The sequence below is a fragment of the Cnephaeus nilssonii genome (assembly GCF_951640355.1).
Source record: "Cnephaeus nilssonii genome assembly, chromosome: 14".
Classification (NCBI taxonomy): domain Eukaryota; kingdom Metazoa; phylum Chordata; class Mammalia; order Chiroptera; family Vespertilionidae; genus Cnephaeus; species Cnephaeus nilssonii.
Window position 1 is genome coordinate 57,025,834 of NC_137085.1, and position 21,238 is coordinate 57,047,071.

At 40.4% G+C, this 21,238-nt stretch overlaps 1 protein-coding gene across 3 annotated transcripts in view; it reads right to left on the reverse strand.

The window, feature by feature from the left end:
- The window catches only part of TTC39B (tetratricopeptide repeat domain 39B), a 124,699-nt gene that overhangs the window by 36,785 nt on the left and 66,676 nt on the right, over positions 1–21,238 (reverse strand). For all 3 annotated transcript variants that reach the window (XM_079790493.1, XM_079790491.1, XM_079790492.1), the window contains 6 exons: positions 15,558–15,668; positions 12,960–13,091; positions 11,939–12,015; positions 8,035–8,102; positions 4,776–4,840; positions 1,375–1,480 (listed from right to left, as the gene is read on the reverse strand). In XM_079790493.1, the coding sequence (XP_079646619.1) occupies positions 1,375–1,480; positions 4,776–4,840; positions 8,035–8,102; positions 11,939–12,015; positions 12,960–13,091; positions 15,558–15,668 (559 nt within the window). The remainder of the gene's footprint in view (positions 1–1,374; positions 1,481–4,775; positions 4,841–8,034; positions 8,103–11,938; positions 12,016–12,959; positions 13,092–15,557; positions 15,669–21,238) is intronic.

The window sequence follows — 21,238 nt, forward strand, 5'->3', positions numbered from 1 at the left end:
TAAGGAAAACCTGGCCTTTTCAGCATGCTCTCAAGAAGACGTGCTCCTTTCACGTGCAGTGATGAAACGATGAGAAGGCAATTCCTCAGGGCCCACCTTTCCAGCGAGGTTTCTTTTAGCTTCCTCTTCAGACAGCACAGGCGTGCTGTATTCTGCAGGCCCTGCAGGCACCACCAGAAGTGGACCGCTGCACGCTTCAACCCCTCCCTGGACAGCCCTGCGGAGCCGTGGCGAAGGGAAATCCTCCCGGCGCAGAACGTCCAGCTCTGCACCTGGCCGTTCCCTTTGCTTAGAAGGAGAAATGGCCACATGTGTGATTATATGCGATTCGTGGGCTGTAGCCCATGGTTTGCTTGGATGGTCAGGGATCTGGGAAGAACATGATGGGAACATTGATGACAAGAAGGTCTGCGGAAGAGGTGTGTGGATGGACCTCTCTGAATGGGCAAAAGCCATGAAGATAGTTGTGTCGCATGTGCATGTTCACTGAAGGCTGACCTCAGCAGAGGAGGGTTTTAATCATCGGGTGGATGGGGTGACCCATTCTGTGGACAGTGGTCAGTTTCCTTGCTCAGCCACCTCTGTCAGCGATCCACGGGCTCATGAACAAAGTGGCTGTGGTAACATATACACTCGTGCATACAATTCCCTTTACCAATTTATTTTCTCAACAGTTCCAGTCAAACCTTAATAAAATTTCAAAATCTCTAATATATAACAATTTGATGGGTATCTACTCCAAGCGTTTCACCTCACCCAGAACATCAAAATCATTCCCTATGTTATGTCACTTGGTCACCTATTTTTTCATTTCAGAGCCGTCATTGCTATAGCAACAATATTTGTGGGTTTTTTTTATTTTATTTTTTTATTGTTTAAAGTATTACAAATAGTAGTACATATGTCTCCTTTTTTTTCCAATTGACCTTCCCCCAGCCTCCCCTATCCCCAGGCACATGCCCTCACCCCCCTCCCAGTGTCTTGCGTCCATTGGTTATGCTTATATGCATGCATACAAGTCCTTCGGTTGATCTCTCACCTCTCCCCTCCCACCGCCCACAACAATATTTCTGATGTGGAAATGGAACTGGATTCCTAGGTCTTCTTACCAAAAAATGTTACTTCTTCATTCAGAGTGCTATATGCTTCCCTTATTGTACAACCCAAAACTATTCTGAGCATGTGCAGGACTTTACAACACATACTCACCAAAACCCCTACTGAGTCTCAACAGAAGAAAACTGATCCCACTCTATCATTTACCAACCAAACCCAGGCAGAGGGTCAGGGTGAGGTTCAAACGTAGTACAGAAGGCACTGAAAACCTACGATCTTTTACAAAAGATTCTGGTGGATATGTAACTATTTACTTACCAAATTAAAGGCCCCTATTCCAAGTTTGACACCTCCTTCAAACTCATGGAAGAATTGTTGCTCAACTTTGTTCTTCTGAAGTATATGCAGAATAGAAAGACATTCTCTGGATTGAAGAAAAAAGTTAGAGCATAAATTTATTATGACTCTGAAAATGACTGTTAAGTCAAATTTCACACTTACACACCATAAAATAATTGTCTTTTGCCAAAATTCTAGAGAATATCTAGGGGGATGCTGCTGTGTTGAGTTTTACCTTTAAAGCTATTGCGTAATTAATTATCAGTAAGGAAAAATGACACTCTCATTTCTACACTGTTTACCAGGACTTAAAGCAAGAGAGGTTTAAACACCAGCAAGTATGACCCAGGAGACGTAGGACTGCAGGACCTCGGTCTCCCAGTCTCCCACAATGTGGTGGAGGGGACTTCCTGGGTACGGTCCATTCCTCAGCCACCCTATCTTCCATCAACTAACTGAGATGCTACTGACAAAAAAACAACTGAATTTCAGTGTGATCCTCATAGCCTCAAAAAGACCAAATGAATTAGAGCTTGTGACTAGGAAACACTGAAAGAAGAAAGCAAATTCTACAACAATAGCTCCATTTGCCCTCTTATTTTTTCTGTTCCTCCAAGCAAATCTTACTGATTTCTCACTTTAATATCTTTTCTATACATTTCTCCCTTTCCCTTCACATCTTCAAAAGAGAAATGCAAATTAAACTCAATAACAAAGATATAAAATTTATAATAACCAGGAATTGCCTAACAAATTGATAAATATATTTTAAGGGTATTAAGAAATAACCAGATGTTTTGTATTATGATGTAATTATAATGCATGCACCTATATTATGATGTGTTTAAGCCAAATTAATTTAACCTGAATGTAATAATCCTGTAGCTCAAACTTGCAGATTACAGGAAATATAAGGAGCTATAAACTGAATTATGTCTCACCCTCCACAAATTCATAACCACCCAGTACAATGGTGGGACAATTAGAGAAAATTGAGTAAAGTCAATACATTAGTTCATAATATTGAATCAGTTAGTTTCTTTATTTTAATAACTGTACTGTGGTTCTATAAGATGTTAAGTTTTGTGAAACTGAGTAAAGAATATCTGAAAATTCTTATAAAAATTCTAAAATTATTTCAAAGTGAAAAAATTTAAAAAAACACAAAAGTTTAAAGGTCTTCATACTTTAGGATTATAAAAAAAACACTTTCCTATGTTTTATTAGTATTCTTTTTTAAATATTCTAATATTAAATCTATATGGAATTTATTTTTGCATAGTCATTTTTTCAAAATGAAGACCAATTTCCCCAAAATCATTTGTTAAAGTCGCCGTCTTCCTCCATTGTTTTGAAAGAGATTTATGGATGTGTAGGAATTTAGTATATTTTAATACACACAAGTGTGTGTACACGTGAATACACACACATGACGCATCTGTTTCAAAACCCCATGTTCCATTCCACTCGTATATGTCTGTGCCATTATAAGACTATTTTAATTTCTTCAGTTTTTTAAGTTTTGATGATTAGAAGCAATCAATTTTAACATTCATTTATAACTTCTAAAAATATTTTGAGAGAAAAACTAAAAAGAGTTTATCAGAATCCCACAATCCATCCCCCTCCAGGGTTTTTGAATAAAATATAATTTTATGAAATCATTTTGGGTAAAAGTATCTCTAAAAATACTAAATGCTTCAGTCTGAAAATACACAGGAAAAAAATGAAGAACACCAAAAATGGTAGCTATATGGGCACATAAAGAAGACTCTAATATAAAGACTGTTTCAACAAAAGATTGGTACTGCATTGTGAGGTTTATAATATGCATATGTGTACTATCATCAGAGTAATATAAAAGACAACAGGTGGAATATGAAACTATACTTTTGCAAAGTTCTTATATTTTATGTGTAATGGTACAATATTAACTCTATGTTGACCATGACAAGAAGTATATTGCAATCACTAGAGCAACTATTAAAAAATTAAAGATGGCTATAGCTGGGAAAATAGAAGGAGTATTTATTTTTTAATTTATTAAAGCAAAAGAAGAGGAGAAACAAATGAGGCAAAGTGAAAAAACAAAATAGTAGTCACAAGTGCAAACATTGTCATACTGAGTAAAAACGCAGGACACGATGCACAGCTACAAGAAATGCAATTTAAATATTTTTTTAAAGGTTTAAAGTAAAGGAATATATGCCACACAGACACTAATTGTAAAATAGCATGAATAGCTGTATTAATATCAGGGTGGAAAAAAGATTTCAAGACAAGGAATATTACAAGGAGTTAAGTAGGGACAATTCATACTTATAAAAAGGTTAATTTATTGGGAAAATAAACCAATTAAAAATATATAAGCCTAACAACAGAGTTTCTAAATATACAAAGCAAACATTGATATAACTAAAGGGAGAAATAAATGACTCCAGAATCAAAGTTAGAGAGTTTTAACATTGTGAGTAAATGATAAAACCATTAGATAAAAATCAGAAAGGTTGCAGAAGCCATGAACAATACCATGGTCTACCTTAATTGAACATCTGAATCACTGCAGAAATTCTATTGGGCAATGCTGCTCTAGAGGCTGGGCCAAAGATATACCTGTTATTTTAAATGTATGGACTGTTTTTAGAAGAGAGATACTAAGATTATCTAAACACAAATTATCAGCTAATGTTTAGCTGTTTTCCCTTAACCTTTTGCACTCAGATGTCAAGATTAAAATTACTCTTTGAATGTATCAATAATTTGAAATATAAAAATATCCAAATAAATAAGTTTGTATGAAAAGAAACTCCAGTTTTTTATTCTAGTGCCGCGCTTTGTAAAATCTGAGGTATTTAAAAAATTAAATCCCGAGTAGAATAAAGGAATTGAGAAAAAAGCAAGAGAGTGCAAAAGGTTAAAAATTACATTGAAATTGAAATTCTGTTGTCCTATAGTAATCAATTAGTAAGCCAGAAATCAAGTGCATTTTTACCAACATCAAATAAAATAAAAAACCCTAGTCATAAATTCTGCAGTACAAAATGGTACATAGTACAGGAATCCTTTAAAAACCACATGATCATGGTCAAAGGTACAAACTTCCAGGGGTAAGATTTAAAAAGCCCACATCTTGCCCTAACTGGTTTGGCTCAGTGGATAGAGCGTCGGCCTGCGGACTGAAAGGTCCCAGGTTCGATTCCGGTCAAGGGCATGTACCTTGGTTGCGGGCACATCCCCAGTAGGAGGTGTGCAAGAGGCAGCTGATCGATGTTTCTCTCTCATTGATGTTTCTAGCTCTCTATTCCTCTCTGTAAAAAAATCAATAAAATATATTTAAAAAATAAATAAATAAAAAGCCCACATCTTAAATTTTAACTTACTTATATATATGGTAGCTCGTTCTAATTTTGAGTCCACCTTTGATGAAGTTGATCATATTTTCATCCTGAAAACAATTCAATTAAATAATTAGATCATTTAGCAAGAGATTCTTAAACCTACCCCACAGCTATGTAGTTGTGTGATCTGAACAAGATACCATCTTTTGAGAAAATCATTTTTTAAATTAAAATATTCTTATTATTTTATATTTGAAATACCATTTTCTTCCAAGTTAGAGGACAACAGAAAGGAAACATTTTTTAAATCCTCAAATTACTTTAAGAAAGTAATTAAAGAAATAACTCTCACAATTAGGGGCCATATAGGTGAATACAAACCTACTTGAATGAGCAACTTTCTTCTTGGTTCAATAGAACCCAAAATGGTTGGCTTTAGGAATATGATCTAAGGCAGGGGTCCTCACACTTTTTAAACAGGGGGCCAGTTCACTGTCCCTCAGACCGTTGGAGGGCCGGACTATAGTTTAAAAAAAACTATGAACAAATTCCTACGCACACTGCACGTATCTTATTTTGAAGTAAAAAAACAAAACGGCAAAAACACCCCATGTGGCCCGCGGACCGAAGTTTGAGGATGCCTGATCTAAGGCCGTTCCTGTCCCTGTCCATCATACTGAAGCCAATGGGATTACGGTTCTTTTTTCACAGGGTATTTTAATAGGCAGAGACCATTTATCATTGTGAATACCATTCATATACATTTCCAAACTAAAAATAACTGTTCTGGATTCTAAATTTGTTGTCAATAATATGAAGTTTTGTTTTTTGGGGGGAAATGCACTTCTCTTTGCCTAATGGTCATCTAGCATCAAATTGAGGCAGTTGGCCTAAATGAATGGCATTTTTAGACTCAGCATTCTAAGGTTCCAAGAGTCTCTTTAAAAAGCATACCAAATAACTGCTTGAAGGAAGTTACTACAGGGTAGCAAAAGGAGGTTTACAGTTGTCTGTATGGTAAATAATACAATAAATAATAATACAAGAATAAACGCTGTTTTGTGTACTCACAACTGTAAACCTACTTTTGCCCCACCTGGTATAATAGATGATGCAAATGGAGATGGCCCCATGTTTCCCATTTCCAAGAATACTTTTCTAAGCTATTCATATCAGAAGATGCTCTGGTATTTATCTCCTGTGCACCTGAACATCGTCTGAAGCAAAAGAAAAAATGACTTTAGTTTAGTAATTTCATCAGATACTTAAATATTTAACATTTAAATTACTATAATATTAATAAATACAAAATTTACTACACAACTTTTATCATTGTATTTTAAGGCTTTTTATGATTACACAAATTGCAATAATGGCCAGAAAAAATTGCTTAAATTAGATTAAAATCAGCCTCAAATAAGAATATTTCATTTCATGATTCACCAAACATTGGCTGAATGCCTATTTTACACCAGGGCACCCAGATGCAAAATTAGACTAAAGCAATGCAATGTGCTCAGGGATGGAGGAATGCATACGGATGGAGACATGCACAGCAGGATGCTATAACAGTACAAAGGTGGGAGGGCTGGAGGACGGGAAGTATCAGTGCTTAAAGCACAGGTGTACTCACACCACACACACACACACACACACACACACACACACACACACATACACACACAATGATTAGGAAGTAGCCTGGTGAAGAAAGGCAAAGCAGATGTAAACTTCGCAAGCAAAGGAAAATTCAGTGGGAAGACGAGAAAGCATTACAGGTCACGGGGTGCTTGGCCATCCTCAGCACTGCTGCAGAAATCTACAGCAAAGGGAATGACGAAGGAGTAAGAAAGCCACCTCTACCCGGGCCACTCAAATATGCAGCATACCTGCCACCTGAGGCCGTCGGGAAGAGGGGAGTAGGGAACTTGGGGGAGATACTGGTTTAGTTTGAAAAAGCCTCCTCCATTTCTGGTATTCTAATACAGAACCACTGCTGTAGTCCGTGAGAACTACTCAAGGCTGAAGCAGAGGAATGACAAGGTGAGGTTCTCTCTGAGAGGGTGCTCGATTGCACAATGGAGAATGAGCGGGAGGTCAGAGAAATTAGAGTCACTGGGTTGCTGTCCAGCCCGGGGAAGAGCTGAGGCGCACCTCCACTGGACAATTATAGTCAGAAGAAAGAGGAAGAGATGGAGCTGCTAACTCTTCCCAAGGTAACAGAGGCATGACCATGAGACTGACTGGATATGGAGGCGTGCGGAAGAGGAAAACCATGGATATCTCCCGGACGTTTGATTACAAACGTAACGTAAGCCTTCAAATCATAGATTTGATGGTCAAATCCCCATTTGGGAAACACATCAGAAAAAAGCGAAGGCCTCCGTGACCAACATTAGGTTTATTTACTAAGGCAGGAAGACTTGTTTTTAATCAGCCTTCATAATATGTTGGATTTTAGGAAACAGGGTCATGGGCCCGATGGATTCAATTTTGCCGAACCAGAATCCAACCTAAGAGGTCAACCTCCAGCAAAAGAGAAAAGCAATTCTCAATACAATGTGAAACACTGAGATTGAGGAAGATTTTTTTCATATTACAGCTGAATTTCTGCCTCTTACAATCTCCACCCCACGGCTGCCCCACGGTGCCCATCACTGCCACCCATGTTTTTTAGAAGCATTGAGAGATACAAGGATAGGTATTGGTGGCAATAGTCTCTAGAGGTGCAATTAAAATGCCTCCTAAGGAAATGATTCATGGTTTTGTTAGTAGACTTTTTAAAAATGCTCATTCAAAGGAAGAACTAAAAACAAGACAGGGGAATGACAATAGGAAGAGGGAGAAAAATAAAATCTGAAGTATGCATGAAAAGTGTGGCTCTCGATGCATGCATAACTGAGCTTTGCTGAAGCATCTGATGCAAGAAGGGAATGGCCAAGGACTAAGGAAGCCTTTGATGCCCGGGCCACTGCTGTGTGCCGCCCTCTACCAATAAGAGCAAGCTCAGAGGGAGAGAGAAGCTCAGTTTCCATACAGAGGAGCATCCTGAAATTAGGTGTGGTACTTGCAAGACAGTTTCTTTAAAAGGCAGTAGTTTCCAGTAGACTGAAGTTTGAAACAGATTCTAAGTGCATGTGAATAGGAATAAAGCTCCCTAGTTTATCAGAAGAACAAGTATCTTTCATTGCAACTCTAAGTCAAAAGAACTGGAGCGCTGACATTGAAGGAGCCGTGTTTTTTCTATGGCGTTCTGGCAGGCTACCCCAGCAATATGGACTCTCAAGCAAAGGTTCGTTACCTGCACAAACGTGAGTGCTGCTTTCTGTAGGAGACACTCGGCATAACAGATTTCGGCATGCATTTCCTCTATTAAAAAAAAAACAAACAAATAAAATCATATTAAGGAAAATCCCAGGTCCACAGTAATTGCTCAGAGATGTTCAGAAAAGACTGGTAGATAAATGAACCCAAGAGAAACACAAAATCCTAGATCGCCCTGATGCTTCTGTAAAAGTGGAACAATGACCTCAGTTCTCAAGTCTCTCCACAAGCTTTTCCCAGAATGTGCAAACTGGCTCAGGAAAGTCATCTTGTGGTTCCATTCAAATGTGAGGGCAAGGAGTCGGGCACTTAGTTTCAGGGACCCAAACTCAGCTCACAAGAGGAAAAAAAAAATTCAAAGCATTAAAACAAAAAAAGAAAACCACTTATTTTTATTAATAATATTCAAGTTTAACACAGTTATAAAGATTGAAAAAACTAACTTACGTTTGTGAATTCTAGCTTCTAAAATATGAAGGTGCGATCATCATGGCAATGATCAGACACATTAGTAACCTGAGAGCAGCCATTCTCTAGAGCTCTGTGAAAAAGAACGGCCCTGTGTGCACATGTCATGGCCCCTACACACAAAAGATGTGAAAAACGCACGAGCCAGGGTTTAGGCTATTTTGATGGCTGTGACACCGAGCACGGGAACAAAGCCCTGGCACGGGGCTCTGTGCAGCTTGCATATCCCAGGGGCACGTGGAGCGCCTCAAACACTGGGTCTATCTTCCCAAACAAGCCGTTACACTTGCAGAGATTGGGGGGAAGCGGAGAATCTTTGCATTTTTGCATCAAAAACATCAGCAGATTCCTGTTTTATCCCTGACATACGAACGGGTAGTAAATGAGCTTGGGGAGTTTAACCGCCTGGGTTGGAGGAGAATATTGCCAAGTACTTAGTGGTAGGACCTCAAGAAAACTCCCGGCCTCTCTCTGATGGTCTCCTCCTGTACGGCCTGGCTACAACGTCTGTACTTCAGTGCTCAGGAACCCCGTGAGCTGCTGCGTGTGGAGCTCACCATTCAGAGAAGCACTTGATACATAAATACAGCAGGACATTTTGTGTGTTGTACTGAAAACTAGGGTGTTTCCATGCTAGTGGAAAAGCTGTTGAATTAAACTGGATAAGAACAAAAAATAAATAAATAAATAAATAAATAAACTGGATAAGAACTATTGCTTTTATTTACGCACCAGACCCCCGACCTCTCGCACACACACACACTACACACCACTGGTTTTCACAAATGGGTTCTACGTCCTGCCATGCTCATATTCCACAGATTGAATTTACAAAAAAGCAACTCTGCAGCTAAGATCGCCCACGAGCACCCATAAGGCTGGGGCCACACCTGAGGAGTGATGGCCTGTGCACATCCCGGCAGCATCGACAGGGTCTCAGTCCTTCGAAACACCCCACCTCCACGTGTGCTTTTGGGCTTCCCCAGTGTATTCAGTCAATAAAAACTGGCAACTTCTATTTGTAGAGTCACCTGACTATCCCCTCCCCCAGGTACACTTGTAAGGAAGTGGGCATGGTTAGGAACTATTCACTTTGAAAGCCTGCTCAGTAACCCAGACTGCTGGCGTGGGGTGGGTGCCGAGGGGGAAGCTGCCATAGGGCGAGGGAAGTGCCGATCACCTGCAGGTGTGCCTGTGGCTGAAGCACCAGGTGCAAAGGGAGGCGTGGCCTCTGAGTCTGGAAGTGTAAGTCGGAGCTAAATTATGGACAACCCTGAATGTCAGAGTCAGGGCTCGATTCGGGAGGCAATGGTGAGTCCTCGCAGAGATCTGAGCAGAAGGGTGGCAGGGTCAGGGTTAAGTTAAAGACAGACCAATCTATCAGCAGCTAAAGGATGTAAGCAGAAAGCAGAGATAAAAGGCAAGGACGTTTGAACTCTATGCACTATACATACATATTCTTCACATTAAATCCCTCTCACATCCTAAGCACTGCCTATAAGTATGTGTTCCTCAAGGCAATCTGAAAGCCATTCAGGGCACTATGCCAGCCACGAGAGAAGGACGGGAGTGTTCCATGTTAAAGCCACGAAAAGTTTAATTAACTGTATTTCCTCCTGCACACAACCAGCCACTCAAGGATGTAAATGAAAATTACCAAGAGGAAAAACAAATCACATGCTAAAGCTACAATGTTTTGACACGCTCCCTTGAACACAAAGTCTGTCTGGGTTGCAGTGGCAGCCAAATTCATTAGGAATACATGCAACTTAATTTGTGAAAGCCTTATTTCTTCACAATTTCTTAGTTCACTGAAGGAAATATCTTCACTTTGCATTAAAATGTTAGCTAAGTTATAAGTACTTTTATACTTCAGGTATAAAAGTCCAGACTCAGGGGCCAGACCTCCCTTTACACCTATATTTCAGAATAGGCTACAGTCATAAGTTCACTTACTTTTTTAACTTACGATTTTTTAATTAATTTTTATTTTTTAGAGCCGTTTTACTAGTAGACTCACAGCAAAATTGCGTGCATGGTACCGATTTCCCACATGGCCTCTACCCCCGCACATGCATAGTCTCTCCCACTATCAACAATCCTCCCCTCCCCGGTGACACATTTGTTACAATTGATGAACCTCCACTGACATCATAATCACCCAAAGTCCATAGTTTACACGAGGTTTCAGTCTTGGTGTTGCACGTTCTCTATGTTTCGACAAACGTACAATGACAGGTATTCACCATTATGGTATCCTACAGGTGCCTCGGTCCCTAAAAATCCCCCATGTTCTACCTATTCACGCCTCCACCTGATCCCCCGGCAGCCACTGATCTTTTCACTCTCTCCATAGTTTTGCCTTTTACCGAATGTCATATACTTAAGAGTCATACAGTATGTAGCCTTTTCCGATCGGTGTCTTCCACTTAGTAATATGCATTTAAGGTTCTTCCATGTCTTCCCATGATGTCATGGCTCTTTCTTATTCTTAGTGCTAAATAATATTCCATTGTCTGGATGTTTATTTATCCACTCACCTACAGGAAGACATCTTGGTTGCTTACAAGTTTGGGCATTTATGAATAAAGCTGCTATAAACATTCATCTGCAGGTTTTTGTATAGACATAAAGTTTCAGCTCTTTGAGGAAGTATTAAGGAGAGCGGCTACTGGATCATATGGTAAAAGTATGTTTCGTTTCATAAGAGACTGCCAGACTAGCCTCCAAAGTGGCTGTACCATTCTGCATTCCCATCAGCCATGAAGGAGAGTCCCCGAGGCTCCACATCCTTGCCAGCATTTCCTGTGGTCAGTGTTCCAGATTCTGGACATTCTAACAGGTGTGTAGTAGTGTCTCATTGTTGTTTACTTTTTAATATTTAGTAAAAAGTATTCCAGATTTTCTAAAGTGCTATGTCCAAAGACATAATAAAAAGATCAGAAAACAGCACCATCTATTGTCAAGATCTCTAACGCAGGAACAATTCAACATTTCCCTTATCCGTATAAGACACATTCTATGACCTTTTCTACACGTCTACAGGAGAAAGTTTGGGTTACAGAGGAAAGAACTATGGCTTAGGGAAAGGTATATATATATATATATATATATATATATATATATATATATATATATATAAAATGCAATTCTATGCTTGCAAAAGTGAATGATACTTGAACAACTATAAACACCCCACGTCAACCTTGTGTATATTTATATATATATATACATAGAAAAGTCTGCAAGGCTTCAAAACCACCTCCTACCAGTAGTTACTTCTGGAAGGTATGATGGGGAAGAGAAAAAGACAATACTTTATATGATATATTTAAGTATTGGATCTTATGAGCATGATCCTGTTTCAATTTTTCAAAGAAAGGAAAAAATGTATTTTTTTAAATGACTCTTACCTTCGGTCATCTGTTCCAATGATCCTCTAGAAAGAAGACTTGAGAAAGATTCTACAACCGTGCTTTTTTTCCTATATCTGCATAGAATAAGGAGGAGGGAAGGAAAGAGGAAGAAGAAGTAACAAGAAATTAGCCCGAGCTCATTTTCACTCAATGTTCACTTCAGTCACAATCACACCAGAGAGTCCTGAAGACAGACAGAGCTCAACACCACCGTCCCCAGGGCAGAGACCACCCTTGTCAGCCCTGCAGCCTCACCTCCCAGCACCGGGCTGGCATGCGGGGGCACTCAACCCCTGATCGCTGAACACGTGAGTGGACAGACCCGCACAAAACAGTGACCCCAACCTGCCAAGCACCTCCCCTGATCTGTGGCTGAACTCAGCATTTCTGTGGTAAGACTCACCACAGATAAAGAATGAACGTAAGAGTGCAATACTTGAAAGCTCTCTCTTCATGTGTGGGGCTTGCCACAAAATTAGGTGAGTATGTAATTCCACCAAGGTTAAAATTCACCAATGCTAGCTAACAGCTTTTGCTAGGGTCTTCCTATGGACACAGAACACAGATTAAAATAAAATTGAAAACCCATCTCATTTTCACCAACTACATTCTTTGTAAGCAAATAAAACATTCCTTTCTGAATGGCAGCCTCCCCTACAAAAAGAAGAACGTGCCTTGCTTGGCCTGGTTCGGGTTGCGGCACGTCAACTCACCACAGGGAGACCCTGGAGCGGCTTGCTGCTAACCCCACTGAAATCTCAGCCCTGCTGGCTGCTTCAAGTTACCACAAATGTCATGCGTTTGGCCAAACGAGAAGCATACTCTAATTCCTAATAGGGATTTTTGTCTCTATTACATAAAACTACATCAGGCCGAGAAAGCTCTGAAGCTCAAGTCCTTGTCTTACAACTGTGGCCAACTTCCAACAGCTCTCAGTCAGGCAAAACAGCATTCATTTGATCACACAGACATATAGGTTTATAGTTATATCTCAAGCATGTAATTACTGAGTTCATACTTTTGGCAGGTTTGTAAGGCGTCCCTCATGGCAGAAATGCCATTTTGGATGTCCTGTTGCTCGAAGGTCATGATGGCCTGCAATACCACAATGGTACTGTAGCCCAAGGCATGGTACATGCTGTCCTTAGCCCTGGGGGCAACACAGGGAATTAGCACATTTCAATTCAAACTGGAAAGCATTCAGGTCTAGTCTGATAGTCATCATGAGAAATCCTAATACATGCATGTCTTGACTTTCACAGTGACAATCTTGACTCCTGTGCCATAGTCCCTGAAAGAATAGGGACTGTAAAAGACGGGCCCTAAAACACTCCCGTATTGAGGATTTAGCGATGTAAGCTCACACAGGCAGCACAGAACACTGCAGGTTGAAAGAGAAAGAGACGAGATGCTTTTCCCTGTTCCAGCACAAGGGGGCAGCCTGCGGGTTCATTTCCTAGAAAACGTTTCAAAGCAAACCGCTTTTCCCCAGTTGAACCAGGGGCAGTGTACTGCCTTTAGCTCTGATATAAGAGCTACAATAAAAGCCACTAGAAATGTATTTTGTGACAGATTCTGATTTTTTTTGAAAGATAAAGACTCATTAAAAATTGTCCCCTCTCTGCCCTAGCCGGTTTTGTTCAGTGGATAGAGCGTCAGCCTGTGGATCAAAGGGCCCTGGGGGAAGATTCTGGCCAAGGGTTTATACCTTGGTTGCAGGCTCCTCCCCAGCCCAGGCCCTGGTCAGGGCTTGTGTAGGAGGCAGCCAATCGATGTGTTTCTCTCACATCAATGTTTCTCTCGCTTTCCCTCTTTCTTCCCTAAAAAAATCAATGAAAAAATATCCTCGAGTGAAGATTAACAACAACAAAAAAAATTGTCCCCTTTTCTCTCCCAGCCAGAAGCAACATTTTTGCAATAAAGTTAGGTAGGCAGAAAAAAGCACATTTTAAACTCCATTGCTAATCTAATCCCGTTATCTGAGATTCCTGATTAAAGTTCTTGATAATTCACATTACCAGTGAGAATCACTTAGATTCTTAAGAAGGTCAGTTACTCCTGATATATGACAGACACCCCAGATTCTCAGGCTGTAAAAAAAACCTCACCATCACTTTTCTCAAAACTTCTTAAGTTATGTTAATTATTTATAAGATGTAAAATATCAATGCACGATTCTGTTTTTAATTCAAATATAATCACAAAAGCCTGCTGCTGTGCAAAACAAGTGCAAGCCACTTTATTCTCTTCCCCCACGGAGATAGTCTAAACATCCTTCAGTAATTTGCAGCTTGTCCTGAACGGTGAGGGCACTGGTTGTTCAAAAAGACCGCAAGGAATAAGAGCAGCCCAAAGTTAATCAGTAACTGGGGTTTTAAACCTCGTATTTAAACCGGAATGTCCTCCAAGAGGAAAAAAAGTATTCAAGTAGGAAAAATATATTCTTAAAAGTGACAACTGCATAAAGATCAGAGAATCTATAGCTCCATTAAATACAATTCTAAATCATTTATTTTCATTCCATATTATGTCCAGCTGATTTCAGTGGCATAGAAAAAAAAGGAGACGTGTTTGACTAAAAAAGAAGGAGGTGAGCAGGCAGGCTGAGAGGAGAGACAAAGAAAAAAATACAGACAGACAGAGAGAAGACAGGGAAAGGTAGAGACACAAGATAGAGAGATGGAGAAGTCATTGGGCGAAAAGGTAGGAGACAGGCAAGGTAGAGATTGCGAGACAAGCAATGGAGACAGCACTGGACAATTTCTGTAGGCTACGGGCTTCACCATCTATTTTAACATATGTTCCTAACCTCTGAAATGCTAATTGGCCAAGATCATCTAAATCTGAATAGAACTGCCTTCGCAGTTTCTCAGTAGGTAAATCCATTTCTAAGATTCAAGGTTAAGGACAAGAATCACATCACCGTACTGATGGCTTAAAAGAATAAGATCCCCACTTTTGTTCCCAGCTAAGCTTCTAGAAAATTATGATATGAGGTCTAAGCTTAACCCAAGGAAGTGACTGTGTCTGTAGAAACAATGTCAGAGTAAGCATTCCTGTCAAGCTACAGTCACACCATGGGGTTGGGGACTGTGGTCAAAGTGAGGTCTAATAAGAAGGCTGAGCATGGAGTGGGGGGGGGGGGGGGGGGAGGAATTAACAGGTACTATTAATTGAAATTAAGTTGTTTAACCTAAGTTTATCACATAAGCAGCGAGTCCCTATAATATTTATATCATTTTAAATTTATTAGCACTTGCGATTAGCATTTTCTTGTTCTTCCCTTTCCCAATTCAAAGGAAACTCTTCTCCATTATATTTAAGGTTAAGAGGAACATCCGTAAAAATAGTTCACCAATGAAAGCAAAATGGAGCTCTACAAAACTACAAAAATGACACTATTTAAACAAGTATAGAAATTAAAGGATGAGAAAAAATCAGAAATTTTCTACTGAGTAAAGTTGAAAAGACAGATTTCTTAACTGATATTAAGAGGTCTCAAATATTTAGGTGGAAATACAAATAAATTAACTGACAAGTAAGACATAAAAGACATGAATGTCATCAAAAACATGTGAAAAAATATATTTTACCTAAAAGAAATAAAGTTAATTACCATGGTTGAAGCAATTCTAAGGCATCTTTAAATCTGTTATTCAGAAATAATTTCAGTGCCACTTCACATTCTTCCAGGCCATTCTTGAGATCAATCTTGGTTGATGATGACCTAAAGATCAAGAAAAAATATATATGTAATTTCTATACTTTTTACTATTAGCAAGTTTTCTCAGGGAGTGTGTGTGTGTGTGTGTACATATGTACTTTGCATACAGATAGGCTAAAATTCTAACTCTGCCACTTACTAGCAGTGTCTTGAACCTCTGGGAGCTGACTTTCTCATCTGTAAAATGGGACACCACACCCTACTTCATGGGGCCATTGTGAGGATGGAGTTAATGACAAATATGGCTCATTGCGAACAGTGAATAAATGATAGTTATGCCCTCTTTCCCCCCCCCCCCAATTACTCCTCCACAAGTAGAGGAACTACCTTTTTTCATGGGAGAGGCCAAGGTTATTTGCTTTAGTTTGGTTATATAAAGGGGAGAAATGTGCTTCAGTGGAAAACTGAACTGTCTAAGGGAGACCCCTCCTAGTTACTTGCTTTTGATTTTATGGGAGTTTTCTTACAACTCTGTGAATTGTAAGTAACTGATAGCAATGCAAACTATTTGTTGTCTATAGACATATCAATTTAGTCCAGGCCAGTAGAGGTTCAACTGACTTACCTCCAGTGTAAAAGAAACTAGTTGTTCCTGAATTTACACATTCATCTCAACACTTTTTAGTCCATATAAATTTGTGCTGTCTTCGTTTCTCCTTTGAATCTGCTATAACATCTGCCTAGTTCCTTCATTGATTAATGAGTTAAGTAAAGCCTTTCAAATGCGGTGATTTCTGTATCTCTATGAGAGTTATCATTATACACTATTTGAAAATTATCTGCTAATGATTTATTATTGATAGAAATATCAATAAGTAAGCAAATGAGTAGTACAATTTATTTCAAAGTACTTAAAGTTGAATTGCCATGCCTCCAACCTCTCCAAATGCATTCTTTCAAGCATGAAAACAAAATCTTACTAGTTACTCATCTACCAGATATGGGTTCTGAAGGTTCTACAGGAAATGGTCCTACGCCTCCAAAACTTCTCATGGCTGGTTCCTTCCTGTTATTCAGATCTTAGCTCAAGAAGCATCAACTCAGAACTGCCTCAGTGACCCAACCCATACTGTCTCACTGTTTTTTCACTCCACACCACTTATTACTATCCCCAGTATCCCATGCAGCATTTTAGACATGTCTGTCTTCCTTCTCTAGAACATAAATGCAAGGAGGTTGTTCTAGTCACTGCTGTGCCACCAGTATCTTCAGTAAAATCTAGAACATAGTACATACTCATTCAATATTGTTGAGCTGGTGGGTGGGTGGGTGGGTGGCTAGGTAAAGCTGATCTGGGTAGGAACACAGAATTCCTCACGCCTAGAGCTTGAAGATGGTGCAGAAATGAGACAAGTTTTTGGTGGAAGGGTAGCTGAAGAGCTGAAAGTTTGTGATGGTTAATTTTACGTGTCAACTTGACTGGACTAAAGGGATGTCCAGGCAGCTGGTAAGACACTATTTCTGGATGTGTCTGTGAAGGGTGTTTCTACAAGAGACTAGCTGTTGAATTGGTGAATTGAGTCAAGCAGATGGCCCTCCCCAGTGTGGGTGGGCATCATCCAATCCACGGAGGGCCCAACTAGAACAATAAGCAGAGAAACAGTGGATGTGGATGCTCTCTGTTTGAGCTGGGCCATCCACATTCTGCTCTCTTGAGCTCCTGGTTCTCGATCCTACAGACCCGAATGAATTGCACCACTGGCTTTGATGGTTCCACAGCTCACAAAGAGCAGGCCTCCATAATTACGTGAGCCAATTCCCAAGACAACTCTCCTCATCTATATATCCTATTGGTCCTGATTCTCTGAAGAACCCTGAAAAATCCAGAACTGTTTGTTCTTGAGTATCCAGTGACTACAGAGGCCAAATATGAATGCTAGGAATTCACAAACCTCTCTCAGGAAGATTTGCACAAGACAGTTGCTTGATACCTCCCTTCAGTCCATCACCATGTTTGGTCAGTGTTACTTCCCGAACATCTCCTGGATTTACCTTGTTTCACCTCCACTGCCCAGTTCAACTGAGCTGTCATTTGCTGCCTGGTGTCTACAGACACATTTCACCCATCTCCTACCCCTACCTCTCACCCCAGTCAGATCTCCGCCTAGAATTCATTCAACTAATATTTATGGAGCTCTAAGTGTGTGCCAGGCACCCTTGTAGGGGCTGGAATATAACAATAAACAAGACACACAGGCCCTAACCGGTCTGGCTCAGTGGATAGAGCATCGGCCTGCGGACTGAAGGGTCCCAGGCTCAATTCCGGTCAAGGGCATGTCCCTTGGTTGCGGGCACATCCTCAGTAGGGGGTGTGCAGCAGGCAGCTGATCGATGTTTCTCTCTCATCTATGTTTCTAGCTCTCTATCCCTTTCCCTTCCTCTCTGTAAAAAAATTAATAAAATATATATTTTTAAAAAGACACACAGGATGCGGGGCTCTAAAGTAGCTTCCATTCTCCTAGAGTAGGGTGCAGACTTAAACGAGAAGACCTGTAGCTAAGATCATCTCAGGCTGGGTTAGACAGTCTGGGCAAGAAACTGGTTTGGGAAGATGGGTGGGTAAGGCCCACCATTAATGAGGATGGTCATGGAAAGCTCTCCAAAAGGGTGACCTCTGAGCGCTGTAATATGGACCCAGCCATGAGAATATCTAGGTTGAAGGGAGAGGGGGAGATTCTAAGCTGGGAATATAATAAGCAAGGCAGAGAGTGAGAGAAGATGAGGACAGCAACCAGGCAGAAACCAGAAATCATAGTGGCAGAAAGGTGGGTTTTATTCTAAGAACAAAAAGAAATTCTTAGCTCAGAAATCTCCATTCCCTTTCTAACCACCCCTTCAACTATTAGGTTTTCCAGTTTTACCACCTCCCACCCCATTCTCTTACTCTTCTCTCCCACCACTTCTCTCAGCTTACAGCTCAGCTCTTATTACAAGGAGATGGGCTGTGAACAAATACTGGTCCCCTTGCCAAAGGACAATCGCCCCTGCATCTCAGCAGGCCACAATCACCGGGAGGACCCACTCAGATGCCCAGCTTACAAGGATAAACAAAAGTGGGAGCTCAGCACCTCCAAACACAGTCAACTCAACCCTTCTAAGCAGTTTACTAAGATGTTCACATGAAGTTAAGAACCACTGCCCATATCCCCAGAATACCAATGCTACCAGGTGTTTTGCACAGAATGACCAAGAGAGCGAGGTGAATCTCAGCGGGAACTTCTCAGCATCTCTGGAGTCAGTTCTCTCCATGTCCATTGCCATCACATTAACTGAGACCCTTCTCACTTCCAGTCAAGAATGCCTTCCCGACCGTGCTGCTTTGATTCCATGGTTCTCAAACTTCAGCGTGCAAAACACTTACCTGGAGGGCTTGTTATAAACCAACGCTCCGCTGAGCCCCACCCACCAGCATTCCTGACTCAGTAGGCCTGGGAAAGGCCCAACAAGTTCCCAAACAATTCTAATTTTGCTTTCCTTCATCCTGCACACCACTCTCACACTGCTCTTCCTGAAACAGATGTTTAATCACTCTGCCTCCTTAGGTTAAGAACCAAAGGGGCTGCCCGTATCTACCAGAGGAAGTTCAAACACTTCTGCCCAGCCCTCACCACACCTGTCCAATCAGATCAGAACGAAGAGTATGGCTATTTGAAAACAGACAAGTATCTTGCAAGAGGCTCATCAGTATGCATTCTCCTCAAGCCTGACGTGATATAATGAGAATTCCTGGACTGGACACCGGAAGTCAGCGCTGCTATTCTCTAGCCATGAGATAGATCTTCATTCAGAAAGTCATCTATCTTCCCTGAGTCCACTGCCTCCTCCCCTTTTACCAGTAAACGCCCTCCCATTTCACAATGTGTGCAGGATGGACAAAGGCATAAAGGTTATATTCCCTATAAGATGGTCAGCATGTCAGAAGTTTATTATTTATGACAAAGTGAGGGTACGTGTTGGTGAGGGAAGAGAGGGATCCAGGGAGCAGATGGAAATCGGCATTTTAGAGTCTTGGCTAAGTGCATCCAGAGAAAGTTCCACTTTGTTCAGGAGCTCAGGGCCCCTTTGCCCCAAGAGCTACAGTTCAAGCTATCCTGTATATACTGATTCCACTCACACTGTGGTCCCCGGTGAGCAGACCTCAAACTCCTAGTCCACTTCCCACATTTACCTGGAGGTTTTGCTTCCTACCCTCTGAGCACTTCACAATTTACACTGACTTATGTTGGGTAGAGAGATAATTGGTGACTGTTTTCTCCTCTTTGCAAATTATTTAAAATCTTTTCATCTTACTTTTATGATGAAAAACTGATTTATATAAATCTTACACACAAAAGTAATGTTTTAAAGAAAAACAAAGAGAAACGTCCTATTTGTACCACTTCCCAGCTCTGAAACCTCAAACAACCACACCACCTCTCTAAGTTTGTCTCTTTATCTACGCCTGCTGTTACTACTTTACAAGGTAGTTATAAAAACCAGGTAAGCTCATGGAAATAAAAGTACAAGCACTGTTTATATTGAGACATTAGTGTAATTCTCCAGGAATGTCTAAGACAAACAAGAAGGACAAAGAAAGCTAGATTGAACTCTATAATAATGTCTGGGCATTCTTTTTTCTATTTCTCTTTAATTATGGTAGGATACACGTAACATAAAATTTATCATTTTAACCATTTTAAGTGTACATACAGTTCAGTAGTGTTAATTATATTTACTTTGTTGTGCAACCAATCTCTAGAACTTTTTCATCTTGCCACACTGAAACCCGATACCCATTAAACAATAACTCCCTCTATCCTTCACTCTTTACAAACCAAGCAAAGAGAGAGGGTCCCCTCTTCTCTCATAAGCCCCTAGTCAAAATCTGGCCAAAACCTTAATGATTTAGCCACTGGGAAACCTTATCTCACTAAACAGATACTGGAACTCAGCCTCCTGAGGGACCAGAATTCCCTGCATAAACTCTGTGATTCTCCCAAACCTCATTAAGTAGTTAAAGTTACCAGTAGTCGTGCCATCCTTTGCTGACAATTTAGGCTTGGTAAGTGAAGAATTCGAAGGTCTATAAAAGATTTGATCTCTATATCTTTAATCCTGAGGCCCTAGACCCCTGTTCTGCTTCCTGCTTTTAATGAATTTTTCAAGTGGATTGAGAAGACAAAATACACTGTATCTCAGAGATTATTTAAAAAATATATTTTTGTTGATTTCAAAGAGGAAAGGAGGGAGAGAGGTTGAAACAACAATGATGAGAGAGAATTGCTGATCGGCTGCCTCCTGCACCCTGGTGATCGAGCCTGCAACCCGGGCATGTGCCCTGACCTGGAATCAAACCGTGACCTCCTGGTTCATGACCTCAACCACTGAGCCATGCTGGCTGGGCGTATCTCAGAGATTTTACAGTGTCTACATCATTATAACATTTCCCATAGAAAAATTCATATTTGAAGACTAGACACGTCTCTGAAATAATAATGACATGTGTTCCAAGGAGGAGGTGATGGGAAAGCTCTGGACCAAGGTAGAAAATCTTTCCTCATTTTTCCCAAAGTGACCCTAACATAGTTGCTTCA